This window comes from Halichondria panicea, chromosome 7 (assembly GCF_963675165.1).
Source record: "Halichondria panicea chromosome 7, odHalPani1.1, whole genome shotgun sequence".
NCBI lineage: Eukaryota > Metazoa > Porifera > Demospongiae > Suberitida > Halichondriidae > Halichondria > Halichondria panicea.
The window spans coordinates 5,960,482-5,973,548 of NC_087383.1; the positions used below are offsets into that span (position 1 = coordinate 5,960,482).

Below are 13,067 nucleotides of genomic sequence, written 5' to 3' on the forward strand. Positions count from 1 at the left end.
CTCTAGCACTGTATACCCGCACTCATTTTCACCCTTCTACCGTCCTTCTACCCTCACATGACTTCCCGATATAATTATACATGCTCTCCTTTTTGCTAACTCTATACCTCTATATTCCTCCATTCCTTCCGTATTTTATTGAACAATTACAGCTAGTATAGAATGTAATGCGACCATCAAACATAATTATAATTATGTGAACTTTGCGAGGGTTAATCAATTTGCAATAATAAAATCGCAAAATCTACTAGTAAATACACACGATCCTTACCAGAACGCAATAGTTACATAGCAAAGGGTCAACTTTTCTGCTGCTTGGGCTCATTATGCCTCGGTGCGCATGCGCAAGCGAGGTATACGGTAGTGTGTTTGTGTGTGTGTGTGTCTAGATCTGTGTGCATGTGTGTGTGTCTGTGTAGACTGCTATACAGCTGCTCAAGGATGAATCAAGTGCAAGTAAGAGTATCATGTTTACTTGGATTTTAATTTGTAGATTTGCAAAATAATGCTTACTTGGAATGCCATTACAGCCTTTTCAGAAGTGTGCGTAGCAAAATTTGTCCATGGAGTGTTGCTACTCTACTTAATATAGTTAGCTAGAACGCTAGCTATTGGTAACTGCAACACTGAGAAGAGAGCTGCAAGGCTCTATACTGATGCAGCTATTAACCTTGGCTTGAACTTTTGGCATCGATCATTTTTAACAACAAACATGGTCAATCATTACCCACTCTTTGAGTTTGCATGCAGCATGCAAATTAATGTTCATCATGTGTACCGCATAATAATTATATAATGTGTATAAGCTTTATGTTATGTAGCTTTGGCATCTCCACCGTGGCATGCATGCATGAGCACCTGCTTGCGGTGCTTTCATTCAAATTGATGACACCTATATAATTTAAATTATTCAACATTCACAGCAACGAAATAAAACACCTACAAATTATATATGGGATTAACCCTTTCCCGGCTATAACCCTTTCCCCGCTTTAGCCGACTATAGTCGGCATGGCTACTGATAAATTTCAAAAAATCGTTGTGCACACTGTGTTGGAGCTATGCACACGCTGCAGGTACCAGCACATGTGCATTGAGCTGCTCTTCCACATGGTATTTTTACTATTTTGCTTGGAGGTACGGTTCGATCAGAATTGTCGAAAGAAAAGTGACCGTTTTATAATTGCTACAAGATCTTCGTAGTACAACCTCAGGGAGGTTCTAGGGAAGCTAGAGAGTGAGAATATCGATGCCTATGGCCTTGTAGAGTGAGAGGACAGTGACTGGGATCATAGCTAGGTAGGAAGCTTCCTTTCAGAGGTCAAGCTAAAAAGAAAGAGCCTGAGAATCCTGAGGAAGACGCACTTGAGGTGGACCATCTTCCTGAACCTGGTAAGTCACTATAGAGTAGCATTTGTAGTCTTGATAGCTTCACTATAGGTTTGTTTAGGCTAGTTAGTACAACAGTGGACATCATGAGCCACCATTAAACTTGTAAACCTGTGTGTAGGTGAAGAAAATATTTCCCGGGAAAAGGGCGTCTGCCGATAGAACCTCAAATACAAGTTTCTGCAGATCCTGATTGAGTCCTGAGTCAGCCATGTCACCGTGAGAACATTCTGAACACTTATATCATGTGTTCAGTCACTTCGTAACATCACACAATATTGTTTGTGTACATAATTATGAATTTTTGTTAACAATTGTTATTTGTGGGGTGGTGGTTGGTTGCTAGGCAACAATGATGATTCCATGAATGCGACAGGTCCGGTTCTACCTGTGGAACTTTGTTACAAGTGTTTTTAATATACGGTTCATGAGTTATAAATTTTTTAAACAAAATATGCGAATATTCACTTTTAATTAAAGCAGGGAAAGGGTTAATTAAAAAACAAAATACAGAATAAATCTTTAAAAATACATATCTCATGAACAATACATTGTAATCACTTGCAACTATTTCCTACAGGTAGCCCAGATCCTGGGGGTACCATGACATCATCATCATTACCTAGCAACTGACCACTCCCCACTAATTAACAATTTTTTTTACACATTTCACAATTACAATAATTATTGTATGAAGGCATGAAGTAACTAAAGACACTAAGTAAGTGTTCTCAATGTTCTCTCACGGTGACATGGTTCAATCAGGATCAGCAGAAACTTCTCTGCGAGGTCGTATCGGCAGACGCTCTTTTCCCGGGAAATGTTTTCTTCACCTACTCACAGGTTTACAAGTTCAATGGTGGCTCATGATGTCCACTTGTGTACTAACTAGACTAAGCATACCATACTGAAGCTATCCTGACTACATATGATGCTCCATAGTTACTTACAAGGTCCAGGACTTTGGTTCATGCTCAGGAGCTTCTTCCTCCGGCTCTTCAGGCTCTATATTTATAGCTTGACCTCTGAAAAGTAGTTTACTCTCTTGGTATGATCCCAGTCACTGTCCTCTTACTCAACAAGGCCATAAGCATCGTTATTTTCACTGTCTAGCTGCCCTAGAACCTCGCTGAGGTTGTACTATGAAGATCTTGTAGCCATTATCAAACGGTCACTTTTCTTTTGACAGTACTGCATGAAGTGTACCTCGAGGTAAGATACCACGTGAAAGAGTAGCCCAATGCGCATGTGCTGGTACCTACAGTGTGCGCATATAGCTCCAACACAGCGCCCACAACGATTTTTTGAAAATTATCACTATACCGCTGCCGTCATAATAATTATGACGGCTAAAGCCGGGAAAGGGTTAAGCCATTACTTTTTGTCGTAACTTAGCTAGGTCTGGACTCACCGCTAAGTTACCAACTCAGTACTGGTTTACAGTTGACAGTTTAATAGAGACTAAAAACATTGAGAACACACGTACATAAATAGTACACATAGAACAGGAAGTAAACTAAACCACAACATTCCTCCTTCCTTTAGTGAGGACTCACAAAATTAACTAATGACAAAAATCATCCAACTAATGACAAAACAATACCAATAAAATACCAGTTTCCAATCAATAACTACCATTTAGGTTCATATCGATCCACAGTCTTACGGTTACGCTTAGGGTATACTTTAATCGCAGTTGCAGGTTTTGAGACAACACCTTGACTAGGGACGTCGACAGGTGGTTCTACACCAACTTCAGGTGAAGGGGAGCTGTTTCCAGGAGTACTATCAGCTTGAGGTGCATACGGTGTGGTCAATTCGTCAGGAAGAATTGCATTCGGAATAGGGACCTCTTCTGGCTCGGTAGGTTCGTCTACTGTTCGGTTCCGAACCTGGTCCACATGACACCTTCGCACTTGACCATTCTGCATCTTCGCTCGAAACGATACTGGTCCTGTCTTTTCCTGTATCACACCCGGTAACCAACGATTTCCTGACTGGTAATTTCTGACATACACCAGATCTCCGGGCTCAAAACTTCTTTCGCGAGCACGGTTGTCGTGTTGTTTCACCTGTTTTGCTTGTTGACGTTCAACTCTCTCTGCTGTGTTCGGTTTAACCGAATAGCCGCGGTTGACGCTTTGAAGCGTCAATACGTGAATAGCTGGTAGCCGCGGTTGACGCTTTGAAGCGTCAACCGCACATTACTCTACTCTTAATTAATTTGTGGTGAGCTACAACCTTCCAGAGCTCCACAGCTTTGCAAGGCTTCTCTCGAAGGTCAACAGAAGCCGTACTGAGTCCGATCACCATAGGTTAGCAATCAAAAATTTGCTGAAATTTTCATGTGAAATTTGTATTTAAATATCAATCTCAAAAGTGAACATACATTATAATAAATACAATTACAATTAATTCTATAGTACAACAATGACTAAGAGGCCTCTGCACACAGGGGATGAGGTACTCCTAGGTATCCTGGATAGTAGTCACAGTGAGTAGACCTTCTCAGACCCATAAGATGGTGGTGGTTCCATGGCAGATAGCAGTGACGATAGTTTCACAGACCTGCATGAGGAAGAAGGAGTATTACCAACCAAGCAGATCACCTCTAGAATCAATGGTTTTTACACACAAGTAGCACAGAACCTGACAAACACCAGCCAACAAGCCAGCCATAAAGAATTGAATTTTAAATGTAACCTTTGGGGTGGTGCCTAAAAGATCAAAAGATTATCATGCAATCAATACACACACTAAATTGAATAATAACATTCAGCCACATAATTATAATTGAATTGCTATAACAGACAGCAGACTAAAAATTGGGTAGATACATGTAACACAGCACTAACTCACAAGCCAACAAACCTAAAGAAGTATACTGAGAACAGCCATACACAAAGTACAGTACATCTCATACAAGGGTGACAAAAAATAATTATGAATCATGCAACCTTAGACATAATTATGTATAGGCTCCCACAAGCAAACTTACATGCAATGGCACTCATAGGCACATATAAAGCAATTGTGATCCTACAACAAACTGGGAGTTCATAAAAGATTCAACTTTGGGCACAGAAGAATTACAATGCATATCACAGGCAAACACACAAGCCAACTAATCACACAAGCCAACTAATGACAAATTATGACCTAATCCTAGCTGGGGAGCATAACACAACCAACAAGCCTATTATGTTGGGAATAAAATGTCCTTACACAAGTAAACAGTACACTCATAAGCCCAACAAGCCTTTGCTTTCCCCTGAAAAGGTCAGAACATTATTATGCAATCAACCACCATACATGTACACAGTGAGCCTAATGAGTAGTGAGCCTAATTGAGTAGTGGCCTAATTGAATTGTAACCTTGGAAGCAAGCAGAAACTTCACACAAGCCTAGGCATAAGAATTAACTTTGGCAGCACTGATAATATGTAAATTGTTAGCACATATAAAGTATCATGCCACAGGAACACACAGGGGGCACACACCGCACGGGTGGGCACGCACACACACACACACATGCACGCACACACTCGGGCATCAATAGTGAATACACATTCAGCTATTAACAGAATACATTGTGGATGAGACCAACAGATAGCTAAGCATAACACCTTTACATTGCAACACTGCTGAACTGCTGAGCGTACATATATAGGCTTCTGTATTTTAAACTCGGGCTTCAACACACTGCTGGAGCAAGTATACTTTACAAGCTACGTAGGTAAGCGTATAGTATTATCAGCTATATAGCTAATAATCATACACACACAAAGCTTACCTCTAAAGTAATCTCTCGCTCTGTCCTTGGCTGGTTGACTCTTCGACTGTTCAGATAGAACTACAAGGTAGCTTGAAGAGAATTGTTACTGCTACTAAGGGGTGCATCTTTCTTTGCCACACTGAAACAAATAAATTGAATATCAAACACTGTACACTACACTCTAAAAACAGGCTCTAAACTAACTCAGCTTCTACACAAGTATACTTTACACACTCATAAGCTATCTAGGCAAGTGCATAAGCATATTAAATCAGCTCAGAGGCTTCTGAAGGCTTTATACTAGCTACATAATGCTTGCTATATACACACACAAAGCTTACCTCTGAAGTGATCCCTTGCTCTGGCCCTTGGCTGGTTGACTGTTTCGTTGGAAACTAGGAGATCCTGACACAGTAACTACTGTAGACTACTTTGCTAAGAAGTTGAATAAAGAAAACTGTCACTGTTTCCAAGTTATGCATCTTTCTTTGCTAGAGGCCAATGCTGAAAAAGAGAAAATAATTTGAATATCAAACGTTGTAGACTACACTCTAAAAACAGGCTCTAAACTCACGAAGCTACTCTTCCAGTATATTTCACACACTCAGAGGCTATCTAGGTAGGTGGACAAGCATATTACATCAGCTCAAAAGGCTTCTAAAGGCTGAACTAGGAAAATGATGATCGCTATACACACACAGAGCTTACTTGTGAAATGATCCTTCGCTGGGGCCTTGGCTGGTATACTCCTCCGTTCAAAACTTAGAGATCCTGGCAGAGTAGCTATTCTAGACTAGTTTGCAACAAAGTTGCCTGCAGAAAACTGCTACTGCTTCTTAGCTACGCATCTTTCTTTGCTAGGAGCTGATAATGAAAGTAATTTAAAATTAATTAGATTTTGGTTCCGCGGTGGGCGGTACTACGTATGAAATCATAACCGCGGCTATTCGGTTAAGCAGATCTAGACGAGATCGTGGTCGACGACCTAACAAAAGTTCACTTGGGGATTGTCCAGTGGTTGACTGTGCAGTTAACCTGTAAGCAAATAACACCGTTGCAAGTCTACTGCGCATCGAACCTTTTGTTTCCTTCTTAAGTCCCTTCTTAACTACTTGCACTGCTCGTTCAGCCAGGCCATTTGTAGAGGGGTGATAAGGGGCAGACAGAATTTGGTTGATACCATTTTTCTTCAGGAATCCTTTGAATTCTGCACTAGTGAAACATGTGCCATTGTCAGACACAACACACTCTGGTAGGCCAAATTGAGAAAACAAAACCCGTAGTTCTTCGATCACTACTCGGGATGTCGAGCCAGATGTTGGAATTGCTTCAATCCATTTTGAATGGGCATCAATGATAATCAAAAACATTTGTCCGTGAATGGGACCAGCATAATCGATATGCAATCTGGCCCACAGGCGTGTAGGCCAAGCCCAAGGATGGAGTGGGGCAACAGGTGGTTTTGACTGTTGTTGTTGACAGGGAATGCAATCTTGTACCGTCTCTTCGACGTCTTTCGAAATACCAGGCCACCACACATACATACGCGATAGTCCTTTCATGCGAGTGGTGCCAGGATGTCCTTCGTGCAGTTGTACGAGCACATCACCTCGGTAGGTCTTGGGTACCACCACACGATTTCCCCACAGCAAGCAACCATCATGTACTGAAAGTTCTTCTCGTCGCTCATAAAAGGGCATTAGACTGGTTTCCATGGCGGAACGGTGTGGCCATCCTTGTTGCACATACTGGTGAATAGTAGAGAGTTCTGGGTCTCGTCTGGTAGCCTCTTTGATATGTGCAGCCGTGATCGGTGAGGAATCGAGATGTTCCAGTAAGAGCACCAGTTCTGGTGGTGTTCGGTCATCAGGAACAGTGTCAGTTAAGGGCAGACGACTCAAAGCATCTGCATTACCATGAGCTGTAGTGTTTCGGAACTTCAGCTCGTACTCGTACATCGACAGTGCCAATGACCATCGACGAATCCTTGCGGAGGCTTGTAATGAGGTTGGTTTCTGTCCACTCAGCAGGCTCAATAACGGTTTGTGATCCGTAATTAGATCAAAATGTCGTCCAAATAGGTATGCATAGAATTTCTTTACTCCGAAAACACAGGACAGTCCTTCCTTTTCAAGTTGCGAGTAATTTCTTTCAGCCGAATTCAAAGTCCTAGAAGCATAGGCTATCGGTCTCTCGGTACCGTCAGGCATTTGGTGAGCAAGTACGGCTCCAATTCCGTATGCAGAGGCATCGCAGGCCAGAACAATAGGTAATTGGGGGTTGTAATGAGCTAACAGATTTGTTGATGTCAGCAGCTGTTTCGACCTGTTAAAAGCAAGTTCTTGCTCAGATGACCATTTCCATGGCACATCTTTGTTTAACAGCTTGTACAATGGTGTTAAACGAGTGGCTAGATTCGGTAGGAACTTCCCATAATAAGAAATCAATCCAATGTAGGACCTCAGTTCCGTCACATTGGTAGGGGTAGGTGCTTGCTGGACAGCACGGACTTTCTCAGGTAAGGGTCGGATACCCTTAGCGTCAACCAGGTGACCCAAAAACTCGACAGATGGAGCCATGAACGTGCACTTGCCTCGTTTGGCTCGCAAACCAGCTTCGGATAGGCGTTTCAACACTTCCTCGAGTGATTTCAGGTTCTCCGCTTCGGTTGCACTAGAGATCAAAATGTCGTCCAAATACACCACTACCCCAGCAATACCCTGTAGCAGGGTCTCCATGGTCTTCTGAAAAATGCCAGGGGCTGATGACACTCCAAAAGGTAATCTCGTGTATTGGAACAACCCTTTTAGGGTGTTGATTACCACATAGTTCTGAGATTGGGTGTCAAGCTTTAACTGTTGATAAGCTTGTGTCAGATCTAATTTAGTAAAGATCTTTCCGTCAGCCAGGGTTGCAAATAAATCTTCCACCTTCGGCAGGGGGTAACGATGGAGTTTAGAAACGGGGTTAACTGTCATTCGGAAATCGCCACATATTCTCACACTCGTTCGATCACTCTTTAACACTGCCACAATTGGTGCGGCCCATTCAGCATAGTCCACGGGCTTCAGAGTGCCTTCCTGAACCAGCCTCTCCAGTTCCTCTTCCACTTTCGTTCGCATAGCATATGGAAGACGTCTGGCTTTGTTAAAACGGGGAACAGCATCAGCGTCCACTACAAGGGAGGCTTCTTGTCCCTGGTACGTACCCAGTCCTTTCTGGAACACATCGGGGTACTTGGCCAGTAAGTCCTGTAAACCTGGAGCTTGGGTATAGTGAATGTTAGACCAATTCAACTTAATAGCATTTAGCCAGTTCCTGCCAAACAACAAAGGTCCATTCCCTTGAACAACAACAAGAGGTAAGGTCACCTTTTTGTTATCATACACAACCTCAACATCAAAACTTCCCATTACTACAAGAGGTTCCTTTGAGTAGGTCTGTAAGTTGATATCAGATGGGTCTAAGCTCCTCCCTGGCCACAACTGTTTGTACTGTGACTCTGATACTAGAGATACTGAGGCACCTGTGTCTAGTTCCATACACACAGTAGTACCCTCTATACTCACGGGTACTTTTATTGGGGGCTGGTAGATCCTGTGGATTCCTCCAACTTCTTCTACCATCAGCAGGAAGTCTTCGTCATCTGATTCTCCAGACTCTCTTGCTTGGTTTATTCCAGCCCTTTTCTTATACTTGTCATGTCGGGGGAACTTCTTCGGGTTTGGGCGTCCCTTGGCAGCTCGACACATCTTTTGCAAGTGTCCCACTTTATGACATCCTCTACACACAAAGTCCTTGTACGGGCAGTCATTGCCACTGTGACTCGTCTTGCCACATCGATAACACTTCGAGTTAGTTTTAATCGGTTTCGGCGTCTGTTTCTGGACGTAATGTACTCCTTCTTTATGGGATTCGCTTCCCATCTCACGAAGGTTCTTCTCTGCAGTCTCAGAACCTTGAGCAATCTGAATAGCCGTAGCCAATGTCAGCTCTCGTTCTGCTAGCAGCTTCTTCTGTATGTAGGTGTCCTTGACTCCCCACACTAGCCTGTCACGTAGCACTTTGTCCAATGCAGCACCGTAATTACAAAATTCGGCTAGCTTCCTCAGCGCAGCTACATAGTCAGCAATAGACTCTCCTTCTTTCTTCGCTCTAGAGTTGAATCGGAAACGTTGCATGACTTCGGTAGGCCTCGGACTGTAGTGTGCAGTAAGCACTTCCACCAGCTCCTCAAATGTTTTCTCTGCAGGCCTTGCTGGTGCAATTAGACTTCGCAGCAGATTGTAGGCACTACGGCCCACTACTGCGAGAAAGGTAGCTCTCTTCTTCACAGCACTACCATCTCCAGTGATATCGTTCGCAACAAAAAACTGTTCGAGTCTCTCCACATACTGCGGCCATTCCTCCAACGCTGGATCGAATTGCTCGAGGTGCCCAAGCAGTCCTGTAGCCATCATAGAGTTCTAACTCCTCGTCGCCAATTTATGTCGTAACTTAGCTAGGTCTGGACTCACCGCTAAGTTACCAACTCAGTACTGGTTTACAGTTGACAGTTTAATAGAGACTAAAAACATTGAGAACACACGTACATAAATAGTACACATAGAACAGGAAGTAAACTAAACCACAACACTTTTTAATTTCAGCAGCTAATAATATGATATTATCCTATGGATACTGAAGATTATCACGAGTCTGTGCCAGTAACTGCACGAGTGCCTGCAAGGCACGAGTGACAGTTACTAGGCACGGACGAGTGATAATCATCAGTATCCATAGGATAATGCATTTATTGCTTGGCAACCAAAATGCAAGTTGAATCTGCGCATGCGCAACATGCGGTTGCTTTATCAACCAGAAGAATGCGTAGCAACAAAATTGATTTCTCCCAGTTGAAGACAAGTTTAAGAGAAAGAAAACAGCTAGAAAGACAAAGAAATAAGACTCTAGAACACCAAGAGAGCTTGCAGAAGGCTACTTAAAGATTTTGTAGAGAACAGACAAGAAAAAAGACAAGAAAAACGTTGACAACCAGCAACCCGTTTTGAAAATGGATAGTTCTGAAGGATAGACAGCATGTGCTTGCTTTCTATCATGCTCCAGTGTATCAGAAGAGGAAACATGCACCGCTATAACTGAAGAAAAGTGTGACAACCGTTTTTGAAGCCAAAACGACTTTATACAAGCCTGAACAGGCTTATATGGTGGTCCAGTACACTTCTACATGTGCAATACTCCGCTCAAAGCACCCACTTCCAACACTGATGCCTGTTTGATGCGTTAAATATGAACACTGACAACCTCCTGACCCTCAGCTTCACTGCAAAAATAGCACAGAAGTGATACAGAGCATCAGAAAACAAGAAAAGAGACTGATAAACATTGCAATGCATGATTATAAGTGTGTAAACTATGTTTTTTCTTGTTCTCTCACTGCTGAAAACGTTTTATTCCAAATAAGAATCACTTCCTAGTGTGCAATAACAAGTGTGCAATAATACTTCCGGGTGTGCAATATGGAAAAATATCTGCACAGTCGGTGATGAGTCGCTTCCTGTGCAATTTGAATGTAAAACGCTGATGTCAGCACTTATTAAAAAGCAATAATAAATTTTTATTAGCACACCACATTTTTTCAAATGTGATTGGAATAACAATTAGATTTACTGATACGTAAAATGTGGGATATATTTTCACAGTGATTATTTTATTATTCACATTGTAAAAAAGACTGCCTATAATTCAAAAAATTATTCCGGAATATTTGGTACAGGCCTATATATAGTCCCAGTCCTGCACCTGAGTATGAGGCGCTTTATAGGGCCGAGTGAAGCGAGTCTCTATAATAATTATAGTCATCTGTCTGTCTGTGATGGACGTACGGCACGAATTTTATCGTGATCCTACAGTAGCGATCAATATAAAGTACCCGTTCTGTTTACGTAGCACACCCGTAGTACGTTTCATAACGTTTCCGTTTTTACACCATCATAATTATTAAAAACGTTGAAATTTACTGTACCGTTTATTTACCGTTACATGTTGCAAGTACGTTGTAGAAAAGTAGTAAACAAAGAGACAATCCTAGTCATCTCAAGTACTTAGCTATGCTATGGCTTATGTCTAGCTGTAATTAAGCCTATAGCTCTTGATCTATACATAATTATAACGCACCATTCACACTTCTCATTCAACTTCTCATTAAAAAGATATTAATGTCTGCAGTCTCTATAATTATATAAATATGAGTCCTATCTCTGTTCTGCAAGGTTAGAAAACGCTAATATCTATATAATTATACAGCTAACTATAACTTTACAATAATTATATAGCTATATATATAGCTGCGTGCAGAGCTGCATGCATGGGTATGACAATGGTTGAATAAGAAAAAACGCGTATCTATAATGCGTACTACGGACGTACTACGTAAATGGAACGGGTACTTTATATTGGCTGCTACTGTAAAATATCATTTGAGACGTACACGCAATGGGTTGGGATATAGAAAGGTCAAGTAATATATGTCATTACAGTGCATGCATGCGTATACTAACTTACTATTGATATCCACATTGCACTCTGTGATGAGGCACTTGATAGTGTCCAGCTTCCCCTCTCTGACTGCCATTCCCAGTGGAGTTAGTCCATCACTGGTCACAGCTCCTATAGTGGTGAGTCAGGACAGTGTCAGGAATGCACAATACATTGTCTCAGAAACCATAACTAATGAACGTCACCAACAACTATTGCCTGAACACCTCTACATGTCCCATACTGCACCTACCCAACTATACCCACAGTAAGTGGTGTATATATAATTATACTCAAGACATACACAATGAGTTATGGGGGGCCTAACATTGCATAAGGTATAAGATATCATTGTTGAGACATACACAATTAATGGGTAGGTAGAAAGGTAAAGTGATGCATGCCATTAGCAATCAGCGTACAAAGATATTCACTCACTATTGACATCCACATTGCACTGATTGATCAGATAACGGACAATTGCAGTGTACCCAAACTTGCAAGCAATAAGAAGTCGATTGTTCTCTGGAGAAAACGATAAAAAGTGGTTAATATGAAGCACTATAGACCCTTGTGAGGGGTGGATTAATACTATAACAAAAGGAGCATATGTTGCTAGTCAGTAAATGACCGCCACTCAGTGTACACCTAATAATGAATCTCACCGTTAACTTTGGTGGTTACATTATCACCTTCATTTTTCAGTGTCAGCTTTAGGATACGAACTACTTGTGCAGAATCTGAGGTGAGAACAACAATTGCACTGTGAATATACTACGATAATAAATATGCATGCATGATAGAATGTTCAGCGCAAAATGGATCACATGCAGTCTACTGGATATGGTCACAAGAGCAAGGGCTTAATTGATAACCTCATAATTACAAGCCTATACTGCATGTATGATTCTACATCAGGCTCTCACATCAGGGTCTCTGAATTAAGTAGTCACTTCAATATACCAGTCGTTATAAATTGCTAGCTTGATCAGACCTGAAGTGCGGCCATGCCTCCGTATAATTATACTGTAGTTCTGGCTGCCCCAAGCTAGGTTTTTAATGTACGTTTATTACGGCCGGATATGACGTTTTGGGTGTGATTTGAAGTATGAAAGTTTAAATAGAGAGCAGTGGCGTAGGCAGGGGGTGGCAAAGCGGGCAAATGCCCCCCCTTTTTCTGGATCTCTACTACTCAGCTCAGGTTAGTGTAGCTGATTATCTTGCTGAGCACTCCCTTTCTTCCCGATATTGCTGCAGTTAGCTAGCTAGTATAGGCAAGCAAAACGATTTAGTCCCTAAACTGTGAGCTATTCTGGTCTAAATCTATAGACAGTTCTTGTTCTTTGCTAAACTAGCTTTCTAAACA

General features: G+C 41.8%; 2 protein-coding genes and 1 long non-coding RNA gene across 11 annotated transcripts in view; 1 reads left to right on the top strand and 2 right to left on the bottom strand.

Moving 5' to 3' along the window:
* LOC135338446 (uncharacterized protein K02A2.6-like) overlaps positions 1 to 9,807 on the bottom strand; it is a 49,809-nt gene extending 40,002 nt beyond the window's left edge. For 4 of the 9 annotated variants that reach the window (XM_064534577.1, XM_064534578.1, XM_064534574.1 and 1 more), the window contains exon 1: positions 5,739 to 9,807. In XM_064534577.1, the coding sequence (XP_064390647.1) occupies positions 6,052 to 9,624 (3,573 nt within the window). In that variant the 5' untranslated portion in view covers positions 9,625 to 9,807 and the 3' untranslated portion in view covers positions 5,739 to 6,051. Of the gene's footprint in view, positions 1 to 2,839; positions 3,958 to 5,182; positions 5,304 to 5,505; positions 5,669 to 5,738 lie in introns of those variants that run through there. The other 5 variants (XM_064534573.1, XM_064534570.1, XM_064534571.1 and 2 more) reach the window with 5 other exon arrangements.
* LOC135338457 (uncharacterized) overlaps positions 1 to 13,067 on the bottom strand; it is a 36,352-nt gene that overhangs the window by 6,913 nt on the left and 16,372 nt on the right. The gene's annotated exons all lie outside the window — the stretch shown is intronic.
* LOC135338586 (uncharacterized) lies at positions 983 to 1,842 on the top strand. Its single transcript, XR_010395619.1, has 2 exons — positions 983 to 1,392; positions 1,511 to 1,842. It is a non-coding gene; the product is annotated as an uncharacterized LOC135338586 (long non-coding RNA).